We start from the raw sequence: 16085 nt of genomic DNA on the forward strand, positions 1-16085 counted from the left end.
TAGTTTTGCTGTCTGGATCCCCGCAGGCTGAATGCAAAGCGCTGCTTTCTGGTCTGGTTTTGTCACAGTAAATTGGGAAAAGGAGGTTGAGCCCTTCTGCCCACCCGTTGGTTTTACAGCAGAATTTACACGCAGCAAAATGAAAGAAAAATAACCCGCTGTTCGGGACTGTACTGTCCAATCACAACGCTGTCTCTGCACAAAGTAACAGACATAAAGAAGGTGTAATGTTCCTGCAGAAGTCAGAATCCAGTGGATGCTGCGTATGTTTGTCACATGTCAGAGGGAAAGTAAAGCTCATTAGGTTACTTGGTGACTCTAAAATTGCCCGTTGGTGTGAATGTGAGTGTGGCTGGTTGTCTGTTTCAACATGTCAGCCCTGTGATTGACTGGCAAACAGTCCAGGGTGTACCCCGCCTGGGATCGGCTCCAGTCCCCCGCAACCCAGACGGGAAAAAGCGGTTTAGATAATGGATAGATGGAAATATGAAAGTAAAGCCCCTTCCAATAATTTTTTCATAATTTTCAATAATCCCCACTACTGTCCAAAGAGTCATCAGAAGGTCCTTCTTCTCTACAAGCAAGGGTCTGTCCATTTCCCCCATTTTTTAATTAAGGTCTGCAAAAGAACAAAAGCAGTCACCATCACCTGGACATTAGCGCACTGCAGCCAGCATCAATAATCAATAACCAGTCAGCACGCCATGAAACACAGAAGCTAGCTAATGGAAACTAGCCCAGAGGTGGTTTTGGCAGGTCTCCACTTGTTCTCCACAAACTAGGTCACCAAATTGTTTTTGAGAGTGTTTAGGGAAACACTGCAGCTTCACTGGGGAACAAGACAAAGAGAGGAAAAGACAAAAAATAGAGTAACGCGTTATTAGCTCAGTATGTGAGCTGATTTAAGTCGCCTGCTTTGGGGACAGTCCTGACATGCTAATTAAAAGACCAGCTCTCATTTGGTTCCCCTTCCTCTCATAACTTCACACGCTAAATCCTGTTCTGAAACAGCAGCATCAATGCTTGCTTCCTCTGAGGCCGAAAGAGCAGAGCCTTTCTGCAGTGGTGCAGGAAACAACTAGCTAACGCAATGTGACAGCGTGGAAGAGCCCACGGGCGCTAACGCAGCGCATACGCAATCATTAGCATACTGTCAGTATGGAGCCATAGTTAGCATTAGGACTTAAACATAACCACACACACACACACACACAGTCACAGCAGGATTAAGCCTCGGGGTCAGCACATTTGCTTCTACATTAAATGTAGCATATGGCCGGCTAAGCGCTATATCTGTGATTTGCTTAAATGGACACAGTGGTGAGCTGTTTCTAACACTCTTAAGTTTGTTATTTCTGGACTCCATATGGCACCACAGGCCACTCAGTGAAAGCCGGGGTTAATTCAGTTTGTATTGAATCAAGTGTATTTTCAAATTGAAATGACAACACGGTCCTTTTAAGTCTCTGGGAACAGCACATGTATCCAGTTTGTACTCGTTGTTCTTGGATGTTTCCTCAAGGCTACATGTTCTCTTTAGAGGGAACAAACATGAGGTCACAGTTTGTGATGCTTCTTCTTTATGCCTGTCATTGATTTAGACCAAGATCAAACCAGATACAAGCATTGCGTTGATAAAAAGTTAATGTTTAGAAATGGAAGAAAAGGTTTGTGTGCGATTGTGTAATAAACACGTCACAAATCATGTTTTGCCAGTCCTTTCTTAACATGAACATGAACATGTGTCAAATACCTGAAGGTGAAATCACTCTCTCAGTCTTTCAAAATTTACTTAAACTGATTTGGACCAAACCACTGAATACATAGTTTGCCATAATTTCTTCCAAACCCCTGTGCTGCAGAACAACTTCAGGCAATTAACAATTAACTAATGGATGCTTGCTCTTTTCACAAACAAGAAATGTGTTTCTTGTCAATAAACATTTTCTTCCAGTTTTCTCGCTTTTTATTAAACTCTCTACGTTTAGCACTCACAGAAACTCCCATGCTACACACGCACATACTGAGTAATCACCCATCACAGTGTGTGTTTTCCTGTGCTGTGGTCTCAGCAGGCGTTGACCATGAGGCGAGAGTTCAGCCCTAAATCATCCAGACACTGCTGCCCTGCTCATTAATCTCTTTCACACAGACACACAAGCTGCACACAGCATGCATCCACACATGACAAACATGCAAAATGTACACACACTCTCCTGAACGTGCAGTTTATGTCTTCCCTCCGTGTGTCTCCTCTCAGCAGCGGTTTGATTGTCATTGATGGTTTCCATTAGAGCCGGCCTCATTTCACTCAATCCTTTCAGGAAGTGGATTTCTCTCTCTTTAAAAAAAAAAAAGAGGCAGAACTGGAAACATTTTGCCACAGAAAGAGGCTCTTTTATCCAGAAATGATTGAGGATGAAAGCTCTGTCATTATCATGTAAATTGCAGTTTCGATTTACATTTTGGATTGATGGAATCGAAGGAGATTTCCCGTTTTATCCATGCAAAACCCCAATAGGAAACCGGTCGATTTAAAAGGCACAATAAATAGTGAATTAAGTCAGGGAAATGTACAGAAGACAAGACGGAGGTGGACAAACAAGAAAGAGAGAAGCCGGATGATTTGTCGTTTTTGTTCCTCTCTTCCTGCGGCTGCTTGGCTGTGATTGGCCGGTAGAATGTGTGTCAGGTCGGCAGCATTGGGGGAGTTCTTTCTTTGAATGAATCATCACACAGATCAAAGGCGGATTCAGGAACAGGATTTCACTTTTATTAACCGTGTTATTCCGGAGATGTAGTATTCAGCCAGCAGACACAATCAATTATCTGACGCCCACGTCTCTCTCCCTGTCTTCTCCCCCCCCTCCCTCCTCCTCCCCCTCCCCTCCTCTGCTGGTTTCATTTAGTCATTCATCATAACTCCTAAATAAAGATTGCATCAGCCTCATATTTAGCTCCTGCTTCTGATTGCTGAAATCTGAAAATATTTCTCCTCCAGAGCTTATTTTTGATCCTCCTTTTGTCCTTCATCATCCGCTCTAATTTCTTTCTTCCTCTTCTTCTTCCTACGTGTAGCTTTTTAATTTCTTCCAGTCTCCCTTTTTAATATGACTTCTCATTGTTTTTTTTATCTTGTATCCTGTCCTCATTTCCTGTCTTCTCCTCTATTCCTTCACCCCTTCTTCTTTCATTTAATCGTCTGCTTTCCTTTCCTCTCCTTGACCATTATTTTACCTTATCTAACTTTTTTCTTCTTTTCTTCTACTTTATTCTCTCTACTACATTTTTATTTTCTTTATTCTTTTCTCCTATTTTTGTCTCTTATTCTATCCTTGTTTCGCCTCCTCTCCTCTCCTCTCCTCTCCTCTTTACTTATGTTGTGTTTTCCTCTCTTTTGTGCACCTTCTTCCTCACTCCTCATTTCCTTATCTCCCTTGGTTGTCTTTGTCTCCTCTCTTCTCTGTGGTTCCTTATTATCTTGAGTAGAGGAGACAATTGTCTCCTATACCCTTCTTCTCCCCTGTCATTGCCTTATTTACTATTATTTCCTCATCACGCTTTGGCTTCTTCCTTGCTCTCCTCTTGTTTGTGTTTTTTTTTACCTCTCCTTGTCTTCTTCCCTCTCATCTTCTTCCCTCTCTTCTTCTTCTTCTTTCATTGCTGTCTCCTTCCATCTCCAAGGCTCCTTGCCTCCTCTCCTCCTCATCACACCTTGTATCCTCTTCCATTTTCTTCTCCTCTCCCCTTCTTGTTGTTTTGTCTCCTTGTTATCTTTTTTCTCCTTCACCTCCTCTCTTCTCCTCTAACTAACCAGCTCCTGTGGGCCCATCAGACTCCTAATGAGAACCTGAGTGAATCCTCCAGGGCCCTCTAATGATAAAGTCCCTGTGTGTGTGTAAGCGTGTGTGTGCGTGTGCGTGTGTAAGCGTGTGTGTGTATGTTGGTGTTTGCCTACAGACTTCATGAGTTGTTTGTGTGTGTCTGTTCTAAGCTCTGAAGTGTTTTGCCTTTATAGGAATTTGGCAGTGTAGTGCATTGTTGACGTGTGTGTGTGTGTGTGTGTGTGTGTGTGTGTGTGTGTGTGTGTGTGTGTGTGTGTGTGTGTGTGTGTGTGTGTGTGTGTGTGTGTGTGTGTGTGTGTGTGTGTGTGTGTGTGTGTGTGTGTGTGTGTGTGTGTGTGTGTGTGTGTGTGTGTGTGTGTGTGTGTGTGTGTGTGTGTGTGTGTGTGTGTGTGTGTGTGTGTGTGTGTGTGTGTGTGTGTGTGTGTGTGTGTTCCCCTTGCTGAGCCTCAGGTCGTCTGTTACACTTCTGTAATTGGTGGCTTTTCTCTGCTCATACTTTGGTTCAGCTCCGTCTTATACAAAATAAATGTGTTTTACACATTTTTGAATACTCATTTTGTTTTAGTTTTCTCAGTTGTAGTACTGCTCTTTACTTATACCATATATTTCTATAGTCACTTTCATGCACTAAAACAACAAGACAAATTCCTTCTTGTATTTGTTAACCTACTTGGCTTTTGACGCTGATTCAGTTTCTGATCCAGATTCAGTTCCGATCCTAAGTTCTGTCAATAATCAGTGCATTCAATACCTTGAAGAACCAGGATGTAAACTTGAAAAGCTTATTTTTTTTGGCTATTTTTGATGAGTAGTGTAAGCTTTTAAACACAACATTTGCGACACCGATTTAAGGTCCTGTGTTGTTTTTCCCTGATTTGTCTCTGTTTATAAAGAAAACAAAACACGCTCTGTACCTGTCGGCTATCACCTGTCCATCTACAACATTCATTGACCTTAAACATGACACTCTCTTTTCTCTCCTCAGGCCTTTGGGAACGCTAAAACCGCCCACAACAACAACTCCAGCCGCTTTGGAAAGTTCATCCAGGTCAACTACCAGGAGAGTGGCACCGTCAGGGGGTGAGGCGCACAGACACACACACACACACACACACACACACACACACACACACACACACACGCCGTAAACCCCCCCAGCTGTAAATCACTTAACATACCGAAATCTGAGCAAGATTCACACGTCTACACACATAAATCAGAGGAGTGGTTACATTGAATCACTTGTAAATACACAGGGATTTATGAAGTTGTCACTTTTTATCATCACTTAATGAATTTGTAAAAATGTTGATCAAGTATCTGTTGAATATCCCTCCGTTCATTCATCACACAGAATAGATAATTCTGTCTGTCAGTGAAAATGAAATGTCTGACACATTAGTGAGCAGTGTAATGAAGAGATGCTCATTTAACCCTGATTGTAAATTAATTACAGCTACTCATAACTCTTATTTTCCTCCTGCGAGAGAAACAGAATTAATATGGCATTAAGTCATCATGAGGCATTTCATTTGACAAGTTATTAAACATGTCTTTAATTAGATAACTCCACCTCTTAGTTTCCCCTCTTGTCTGTTTTTCATTCTTCTTCTTTTCTGCAGTTTATGTCATTTTTATTAATGAGTCTGCAGAAAACTTCAAACTACACCTCGTGTGATTTCATCCACCAGTCTTTATTTGTATAGCGCCAATGCATAACAAATGTTATCTGGAGACACTAATACATCCTAATACTTATAAAGCTACTAATACACTCTAATACATGTGTCCTCAGCATATTAAGTTATAAATAAAGTTATTATTGTTTACTTATGACCACTGCTGCCACAACTTGTTCTAACTTTTTCTGTTCTTCATTGACTCTTTTGATGTGTGTGTGTGTGTGTGTGTGTCTGTGTGTGTGTGTGTGTGTTCATCCACAGAGCGTATGTGGAGAAGTATCTGCTGGAGAAATCCCGTCTGGTGTATCAGGAGCACAATGAGAGGTGAGTGGAGAAAACAGACTCATAGCAGTGTTTAACACTCATATCCTGCACCTGTTTGTTTATTTAACAGGCCTAATTTTATTTCATATTTGTATTATTTTATGTAGAATTCATTTAGCAGACGCTTACAGTATGTATTCTTTTCATCCTTCAATTTATTGATGACCCACTAAGACTAGGTGAACCTATTCTATTTAACTTTTTGTGTGATTTTATGACTTTACGTGAGTCTTATTGGTATGAATGTTTTCATGATTTTATGTGACTAGAGACCCAACCAAAGGTAATTTACTGTCACTTTTTTGAATCTTTGAATCTTGAATTGAATGAAGACCGAGCTAACTCTTTCGTTAGTGCTCTGCAGCTATACAATAAAAAGCTGAGCAACATAAACACACTGGCCAATAAAATAAATAAAAAATGTAACACCGTATGCATCAAGAAGTACACACTACTATACTTGCAAACCCATGCACCATTTAGTATTTTCACATTTTAAAAACTGTTGCAATGACTCTCTTTTCATAGTTCAGACACTAGCTATTTCAAAATGCTGAGTGATACCAGAGAGAGCAGCTTAGCTGTCACTTTAAATGATTCCACATATTATTTTTAACAGCTGATTCAAATGTTGTTGCTGTTTTTTAAGTGACTCATATCTGAGATCTGCTCATATGACTTGAAATGTTTATACTGTAGAGAGGAGTCGAGTCATGTGGATTTTCTGAAAAACATCTGTGTAACATTGTGTCGCCTGGTTAGCTGTAAAACCGATGCGTTGTCAGGTTATGTCATGTGGTAAAAATAGAGAGTTTTTCTCTTCCTTAGGTCCTCAGTAGGTTAGACTATACTTACACGTCAGGCAGATCATTCAGCGTTAGTTTTGATCATTTTAAGAGGACATTAATGTGTACAGCGTCTTGTTGCAGGATGACACAGTTCTGAATGTAAACATCTTGTAGAAATGAACTTTAAATGCTCCGCTCCTTATCTTAAACAAAGGGTTTTTATTTGGTGCAGCCATAAATAATGTAAATCAAGAAATCAGAAACACTGACATAGCCATAATCTCAGTTCTTTAACGGATAAGATGTCAAATCCATATCTATGCACTGACCGTGATCTCGATCCGAGAAACATAATACTAAAATAACCTTCATTTCCTCTGCATGCTGGGGAAATATCAGGTGTCCGTCTGAAAGAAGCCTCTGCCCTTTGCTGAGTGAACACCGCCGACGATCAAGTTCCACTTACATGCACACAGGACGTGATTCTGTCTCTGACTAGTAATAAAAGAAATGAGTGGAACAGCTTCACCATCTTTTCTCACTTCTTGCTTCATGTTCACACACATGCCAACAGTCTTTGAATTACTCATCTCAAACACATTGAACACACACATACATACACACACACACACACACACACACACACACACATAAACAAATGCTTTTTGCAGGTATTTCCACCTGCTCCAACATCTCTAAAATCATATTCTCCTCCGGTCAGACAACACTCACTCCGACGTCAGTAAAATATAAAATCCCTGACCCCACCAGTGTAATGGTGCTTTGAGTGAAGAAAAAAACAAAACAATATAAAACCATCCACGGGTCATCTAATCCCTCTAACCCTGATTGGTCCCGAGGTTTCTATTTCACCCTGCTGACAGGCCCTGGCCGCCATATTGATAGTGTGGAAACTGAAGACAGGACCTCACAGCCGGCTAGGAGTTGAAGCAGGGAGGAGGGGGGAAGAACGCAGGCTGATGATGAACTCCAAACTACCTTAAATCTTAAAGCACGTCTCATGACAGGTTGCCTCTGAACGACCCCGGAGTAAGAATCAAAATAACAGGAGGAAAGAAGCTGAGATTTTTACAGAGAGGCGTCTGGTTTTATGACTCAGGACGTTGATGGGGTTGTAGACGGTGCACGTGAGGAGCTGTTACTCTACTCAGCAAGCTCAGATCAGTCTGAAAATATCAAATGTACGGGATTAGCTTTAAGCTTTTGTTGATGTGGGTGCATTGTAGTTGGTTATTCAAGATATTTATTATTATATGATTTGTTGTATTATCAGAATTGTAAATTATAAGTTGTTACAAAATCCCCTTAAGGTGCTTAAAAATGACTATTATTTTTCAAAGAGGTTATGGAACAAATGTTACCATGAAGTTTGTGACATTTATTAACTTGTTAAAGAGTTAAACAGTAATAATAGTTCCATACCACACCTACATTATGGCCTACCAACTTTCAAGTTCATTAAATCAAATCATATCAGTCAAAGTTTAAACTGATATCAGAAGATTAGCTCAAAAAAGAGGTGCATAAAACAAAAACAGTAATCAGCAACATAAGAAAAAACATACTATAAGCTACTTATTGACGAAGGCTGAATAGACTTAATAGTATTTAACACATTATATAATATAAAAGATTAGTAAAAATGAGGTAAAATACATTAAAAGGTAGTAGGCCTACCACATAATAAGTTTTTTCATTCTTAAAAAAAGTTGAAAACACATGTGCATGACAATGAAAAAAGCAACTGTTCATTTCTAGCTGTTAAAATTGATGATAATGAATACTACAATAAAAAGTTAACAGGATGGAAAACAAACTTTAAGAACAAAGTGCTAACAAAAGAATGTGTACAATGCGTTACATGGGCCTACAGTGCACTTATGTTACCGTACACACTTAAGTAATATCACAGGCGAGGGGAAGATGATGTTCTGAATATCAGCACTGCTGTGATTCAGCTGCTGATATGATCATGTTTTTATACAAGTTATGATAAAAGTAAAAGTCAATAACAAAGACAAAGTTTCTTTTTGCTCCACCGACTCCACTACTTCCACAACTTAACTGAAACTGAACAGTTGCCAAGCAACGCAAACATTCCACTTCCCGCTTGCTGCTTTGTTTGTTACCATGGTTACTACAGACCACTTTGTGTTATGAAGCCTGTGACACCAGGGCAACTATAGTCTGTTAAGTTATTCAGAGGTAAAAACTTAACTAACTTAACTAACTAACATCGTTCTCTGTAATGTAAACTGATCGTATTGAGAACACCTAGCTGAGGCGGAGTGATCCATCTAGTGATGATTCATGAAATGCCTCCTGGCCAATCAGATTGCCTGTTCGTAACTAGCTATTGTATCAAACTGAAAACAAGCTCTATAACTGCAGTTTAATGCTAAGGTCAGACTAAATGTGCTTGAAGACGGATGGTAATAGATGTGCATTATTCTTTCCATCCCCTTCTTACATGTCAGGGTTCTTTATTATCCTCCCTGGACTTTTTAACTCTCCACCTCTCCATCAGCCTGTAAGAGCCCTCGGCTGAGAACTGGAGCGCGTTCAGGGCAAAGTAAAATTACATCCCAGTGTGTTGGCTGGAGCCCCAAAATTCATCTTCTTTCCTCCAGCCCACACACCTCACTACTGCTTTGTTTAACTTCAATGTGAGTCTGATGGGTCGAAGGTGGGAGATATGATTTTGTAATTTAGATGTTGCACTGCATGATTTTTTTCCCCACTGTACTTTTCACCAAAATTTCCTCCTCAGGTGTTGTTTTAGTGCCTCAGCAGATGTGAAAGTCTGACTGTCCGATCTGAAGGAATTGAAAAAGGATCGAGTGATCAATATGTACCTGTGTGTGTTTCTGTAGGAACTATCATGTGTTTTACTACCTGTTGGCCGGAGCCAGTGAGGATGAGAGGAAGTCCTTCCACCTGCTCAAACCTGAGGAATACCACTACCTCAACCAGGTCCGCACACACACACTCACTAACACTGCACATCAAATATATATGTGACATATATATATATATATATATAACAGAGTAAGAACATTTCTAAGCATTTATTAGTGAATGAAGCCCATTGTGCGTACCTTAAATGTAATAAATATGAGAATACCACAAAGTGTAAAGCATATGTACGACATAAAAAATAATGTTTGTAGTTCTTGTGTGAAGCCCAGCTAGATTTCTATTTAACTGCGCTGCAAACAATTCAAAGTGAATATGTAATGCAAATAAGCATTTTCTGTCTACACAAAGTCAAGACAGCTTCCTGTGGAGAGATTGATGGAGACTCTGAAGATGATGATAGAAAAATCTCTGAGTCTCCCGTCTCTCCGTTTGGATCTTGTTTACTCGTTTATCACATCTCAAAGCTTTGATGTGTTCATTGCATCAGCCCTGCATGTGTCTCATGTATGTGTGTTAGTGTGGCTGAGTGTGTTTACGTTATTCTGTACATGCCTGGAGCCTCCATAAGTGTGCACCTTTGCAGTAAATAGGTGGGTGTGCGTGCGTTGGCAGCAGATGTGTGAGGTTCCCGCTGCAGTACGATGGGGAGGCAACAGAAAAAATTACTCCAGTGTTTCTCTTTTTTATTTTTTATTTTGGCTTCCCCAAAAAAGTAACAGTTTTTTTTTTCTCCTTCCCCCTAAATCCCCACAACAAACCCCCCTCTCTCCCATCCCATCTTCTATAAAGCCCTGTTTCCATGGCAACAGCAACACTCTGTAGTTAATCTGGCGCTGACTCGCTCTCGTGCCGAGGGTGCCGACAGTCTCGTGTCTTTTTTGTGCACACAAGTTTGTCTGAGCACACACACACACACACACACACACACACACACACACAGACACACAGACACACACTGACAGACACACACACACACACACACACACACACGGTCTCACAAAGGAACAAAATGATTATCCATGCTCATCTCTCGGTTTTTCTTTTCCGTGTTGGTCTTTCTTTGTGTCTGTCTGCTGTCTGTTTCTCAGAGGTGGAACATGACTAATTCACTCTTGTTGTCCAAACAGTTCATGTCAAAGCTTTATTTATTTAATTTTTTTATCACATTGCAGAAAGAACAGGACATTATAAACATGTTTAATTTTGTTATAAACCCAGAGAAGGTTGGATCTGCTGCTCTGCTCAGAGCTTTACAAAGCTATATAAGATTGAGAATTCCAACCGCTAACTTTACTGTTTTTATTCACTACCATCGCCCTTATGTTTTCTTTTGCTGCAGCAGCATGCAGCAAAAAAATTATAAAAACCTGCTTAACACAACTTGTTCAGCACTTGAGCAGATATTGAGCAGGTTTGACAAAACGTGTACTTGCATTGTTCTTCAGGATGTCTGTATTTCTACCTTCACCAGAGAAGAAGATCACAGTACTCGTAGTGAGTTTAGTACTAAAAAATGTTCAGTTATGTCACTCATGACCTGAATTTTTATACCAAATCTGTGAGAGTGTGCGCTCTCTGAAATATAATCCATCTGACTCCTCTCGCTCCTCTGGATTACGTCACACATTGTGTTCAGTTATTGCAGCTCTGGGGATGTGAGCGTCTGTTTTTGTGTACGTGTGTGAAGATTATGTAATCTTTTCCTCACATATTTACAGCATGTGTCGTCTTTCTCACTCTTTTTTAAGTGAGCCTGTTATTGTGTGTAATTCATCCCTTCTTACCCCGCTCTGCTTCCAGATGACAAAGAAATCTCACAAACTGCACTGGGACAATTACTATGAGAGCGACCTGGTCAGTATCTCGTGGACGACGGCCTGTTTGTGTGCGTTTGTGCTCATGGGTGTGTGGTGGTGCTCTGGGTTTTTTGGTGCTGTAGTCTTGGTCTTTTTGTCTCCACGCTGTCCACACACGCCTGCTTTCACTGAAAGATGGAGGTGACCCAAGCTGACCTCAGCTGGCCGTGCTCCACATACTGCTTCTAAAGTGTTTTAAAGGGATACCTTTTGATGTAATCACTTTAATTTGATATGATAAAGATAAACATGTTCTCTTAAAGAAGGGGTCAGAGATTTAGTATCTGGTTTAAAGCTTTAAAATCAATTTAATTAAGAATTTACCGTAAGTTTTTAATGAAATGAGACATCACATCTCCTATAAGTCAAACAAATCTACTTTGAAGACATGGGCTTTTATGTTCCTTATTGTATTTTCAATATGTATAATGCCAATTAAATAAATACAAATTCCCACCTGAAGGTATCCCTTTAACATTCGTTAAATGTTCTCTGGCTTTGGGTGCTTTGCTGTCTTCAGAGGCGTGACGCTGTCAAACATGGAACACGCCATCTTTAAAGGGAAGGTTCAGGATTTGACTTTCACTCATTTATTTACATTTTAATGAGACAAAACAATTCACACTGCAGAATTAAAGCCAGAAAGCATGAAAGAAGCTCTGCAGACTAATACAATATAAAGATGTTATTGCTCCAGTTTTTAAGGAGTCTCTGCACTTATGGAGACACTGAGAGTTCTAGATACATTTATTTAAAATGTTTTTTTTTTCTTTTTTTCAATTGGGGCCAGCTGGAACAAAACTGGAAAGGTTTTGACATACACTTGTGAATAATCGAGGTTAAATAATTGAGTTTTAAATCTAAAACACATGATAGAAAAACTTGTGTGAGACTGTCAAGTTCAAAAAGTTTCCATCGTTGCTGCTTTGATCACTGAGATGTCTCCTTCAACGTAAAAGCAATATAGCGTTTAGTATTTAAACTTGCAGCAACAGATTCAATGTTATTCAAGATCAGAGTAATCCAGCACACACCAGGATTGTTCAGATAGACTTTAAAGTTGAATTCATATAAAACATTAGAGTCGAATGATCTGATCTTGAAAAGCTGTCTGTACCTGCTCTAGCTGGATGAGTAGCACAGCCGTGCACAGGGCCCTCATTGATCCTCAGAGTTAATGTCATGTTCCCATCAACAGTCAACACGTCTTTTTAAGTATAGCAATGCTGCAATTTGTAATAAAAGGCTGTATGAGTGGAAATAATAAACAAAGAGGCTTATATCACTGATGAAAATATGTGCCAAGCTTAGAATTGAATTTAGTTATTTAAAAGGGACAATGCAATTTGACACAGTTTCAATACAGAGCAGGAAACTGATGAGCTGCACGGAGAGTTTATAGCTATTGCTAAATTCCAACTCTTATCCCTAGTTGAGCCTTTGCAAGACCAGAAAGTCTGTGTACTAACATTGAAAAATGATCTATAAAATTAAATATAAATGACATTTATTGAAAAACTAAGATTATTGCTGACACAGCTGAAACTGAAGTATTTCCTGGAGCTGGTGGTCATGTAGCTGAACAAGAAAGAAAAGGATCAGATTGAGTACAGTAAATCTTAAATCATGAAATGATAGGCTGAATATTGATCTGGGTCTAAATATAGAAATGCATATGTAACAAAAACCACTCATTCAAGCGTAACAGTGAAGATAAAACGAGTTAGCGTTTCTTTAACATAAACTCAACCCTTCTCTATCAATCAGTCCTTACTTACTGAAGAGAAGTTTGTAGATGTGGTTAATATACTTCACTTCACATCCTGAAACTTCCCTCTAAGTGTGTGTGGTCCATATTTTATGTGTGTGTGTGTTTGCTGGTGTTTGAAGCTGCTCTGTGTGTCCAGCCTCCTCCTGATGTTTGGTCAGTGGGATAAGTTGTGTGATTAAAGGATTCAGTGTCTCCTCATAGAAGATACAGTTACTTTGACATCCCTCAACATGAGACTGTGTCGGTATAAATACAGTTCATGTTTTGGTCTTTCGCTATTTCCTTCTTGACTTTGGCTCTTTGTCCACCACTCTTTTTTTTTAGACTCTTCTTTTATCCTGGAAGGCTTTCTGAGGACACTCACTCTTTATCCACTGTAGGGCTTGTTTCACTTTCTTACTGTTAAAGCTCTACTTCACCACAAATCAGTCCTTTTGAGTTCAAATAACCCCCTCAGGTATGCTTGAAATGGGCGCTAAAAACGCACAGATGCCTGTTGGTGACACACAATCATGTGAGAAAAAAAAAAATATTGAAAATTGAAAATATAACCCTTTATTTTGAAATTCCTGGACTCAGGCGGTACTGCTGAAAGTTTGCGTCTGATCATCTCTAAAGTGTCTTAAAAGCAAAAAATAGACTATTTCTGGTGAGACAGGCTCATGAACAGACAGCACAGTGTGCCACACTCATTAAAAGTAAATGTAGATCGCCCATCCATAATCTCTCTCCCTGCCTGCTATTAATAACAACAAATAAGTGTCAGTCAGTATGATTGTGTCCAAGATGAAAACTCGCCCTTGGTAGGAACAAGCGAGCAGATAAAAGAGGTTCATGCTCTGCTGAAACAAAACAAGTGGACATAAATTTCACAAGTATTTGTTCCTTTATTTTGGAGGGGTGTGAGGTCCCATTTTTGGGAGGCAGCCCCCCCCCCTGAAGGAATTGTAGGTGAAACACTGCATGCATTAAATAATTCAGAAGTTGACAAGCTTTAGCTAAAAGACGGCACGCAGAGGCTAACAGCTGGCATGGCTTCATCTGCAGTAAGAACATGACACCGACTCACAACATCTAAAGTAAAACAAAGCTTTTCTGGTTCTGATCAAAGTTAGATGATAACCTGCTATCACCAACCACGTCTTGTTTTCCTACACTCTCTTATTGAGTCATTCACATATAGGCTGAAATTATTAAGATGATTAAGGACACCTCTGCACTGCTCAGGAAGTGAACTGGTAAATCTCCAGCTACCAGACTTGAACCAGCAACCCTCTGGTTCCCAACCCAAGTCCCTACAGACTGAGCTGCTGCCGCCACAAACATTTTTTTCAAGCTATATATGTTGCACAGAAGCACCTGAAGAGCTGTTGTTTGCAAAAACTCCCAATTTAAATCTCAATGTTCATGTTAATAAATAATTAGCAATGTTTAAATCTTCAGTATGTTACAAGCTGCTCCTCCATCTTTTTGGAAAGCAAATCCACAACACTCCCCGATCAACAAGATTGTTCAAGATCTTTTCAAATCAGGTCTCGCAAAGGAGGCAAATAACATGAATCCCTAGAACTATTCCTTTAACTCTCTCTCTGTACTCCAGATGCCCTGCTGCTCATATTTCTTCCTCACACAACCGTCCTCTCTCACTGTTTGCTGACACACCGTCTCTCTCAGGGGTCAGTCAATGACCTCACCAGACTGTGACCCCACCGTCTAAGGAGATGATGTCACTGTCTTAACAAACACACACGCATACACACACACACCAACAGAAACCTCAGCAGCCCTTGACAGCTGTCTGCGCATCTGACCAACGCTTTGGGCCTATTTAACCCTTGACCTCTGCTGTTGGTTAACGTGCGGAGGGGGCGCGCTCAGTAAATAGAGACGGCCAGCACTTTGAGCGATGACAAGTGTCTGCAGATTCAAACATCTGGAGCTGAAAATAAACAAATATGCATTTTAAAGAAGAATCAAGTATTTCACTGTTAGACTGAAGATCCCAAAGACCAAACATGTCTGGATGTTGATGCAGAAATGCACATGTGCAATCAGAGTGTGTGGCTTTTGCCCTTTTGCCCTTTTGTGGCTGTGGGTTTGTATTTTGTATTTTTTTGCTTGTTTTGGTGTCTTTGGTTTTGCTGTGTGGAATCTCTAGTGATTGGTGGCATGCTGTTTTTGGTGAGTGGTTGCCTCGACAACATAAATCACGATTAAGTCCTGGTTAGTATAGAAAAAAAAAACTGGGACCGGATGCACCAAACTATTAACTGGATCGTTAAGCGATCTGTTAAAAAGCTGCCTGTGCTGCGTCAGCTCGGCTTCTAATTTGTCTTCATTTAGTGTCATGCTGCACCAGAAGTGTTGCAACTGGCATGAAATAACATTTCCAAGTAGTAAAGTGAGAAAAAGAGTCTTTGTTTAAAAAAAGTTAAGTAGAACAGATTGATTCTTAATCATCTCTTCGCTACACTCTGTTCTTTCTGTACCACTAGCTCAGGTTAGTATTCCCTCCAACTGCACCAAATTGATCTCTTTATTTTCTCAACTTCCTTCATCGTATCACATTGTGCTGCTTGGCTCTAAAGCCTGACAATTTGGAAAGTAGCTCATCGGGCCTCGCTGCAGCATAAGAAGCCTCAAAACCTCGTTTTGTTGCAATTGGAGAAGCTCGCTGGAGAAAAAGTCTTCCGAGTGTCGGCTCTGCAGTTTCTGAAGAGTTCTGAGCCAGAGGATCAACAACAGAGAGGCAGAGAGGAGCGTTAGATGTTAAAGTGTAGCAGAGGCTGATTTTGGATTATGGGTTCCCCGTGTCTTCTCTCGCTGGCCGCTCGCTGTGGTATGTGCTAATTACAGCCTGAGAGAGGCTCTCTGCAGGA

At 40.2% G+C, this 16085-nt stretch overlaps 1 protein-coding gene across 6 annotated transcripts in view; it reads left to right on the forward strand.

Annotated features, from left to right (window-relative positions):
- LOC132972835 (unconventional myosin-IXa-like) overlaps window positions 1–16085 on the forward strand; it is a 148519-nt gene that overhangs the window by 66894 nt on the left and 65540 nt on the right. For 5 of the 6 annotated variants that reach the window (XM_061035944.1, XM_061035945.1, XM_061035948.1 and 2 more), the window contains exons 3-6: window positions 4831–4925; window positions 5789–5851; window positions 9534–9633; window positions 11380–11433. In XM_061035944.1, coding sequence (XP_060891927.1) covers window positions 4831–4925; window positions 5789–5851; window positions 9534–9633; window positions 11380–11433 — 312 coding nt within the window. The remainder of the gene's footprint in view (window positions 1–4830; window positions 4926–5788; window positions 5852–9533; window positions 9634–11379; window positions 11434–16085) is intronic. The other variant, XM_061035947.1, reaches the window with a different exon arrangement.

Source organism: Labrus mixtus, chromosome 4, assembly GCF_963584025.1.
Source record: "Labrus mixtus chromosome 4, fLabMix1.1, whole genome shotgun sequence".
Lineage (NCBI taxonomy): Eukaryota > Metazoa > Chordata > Actinopteri > Labriformes > Labridae > Labrus > Labrus mixtus.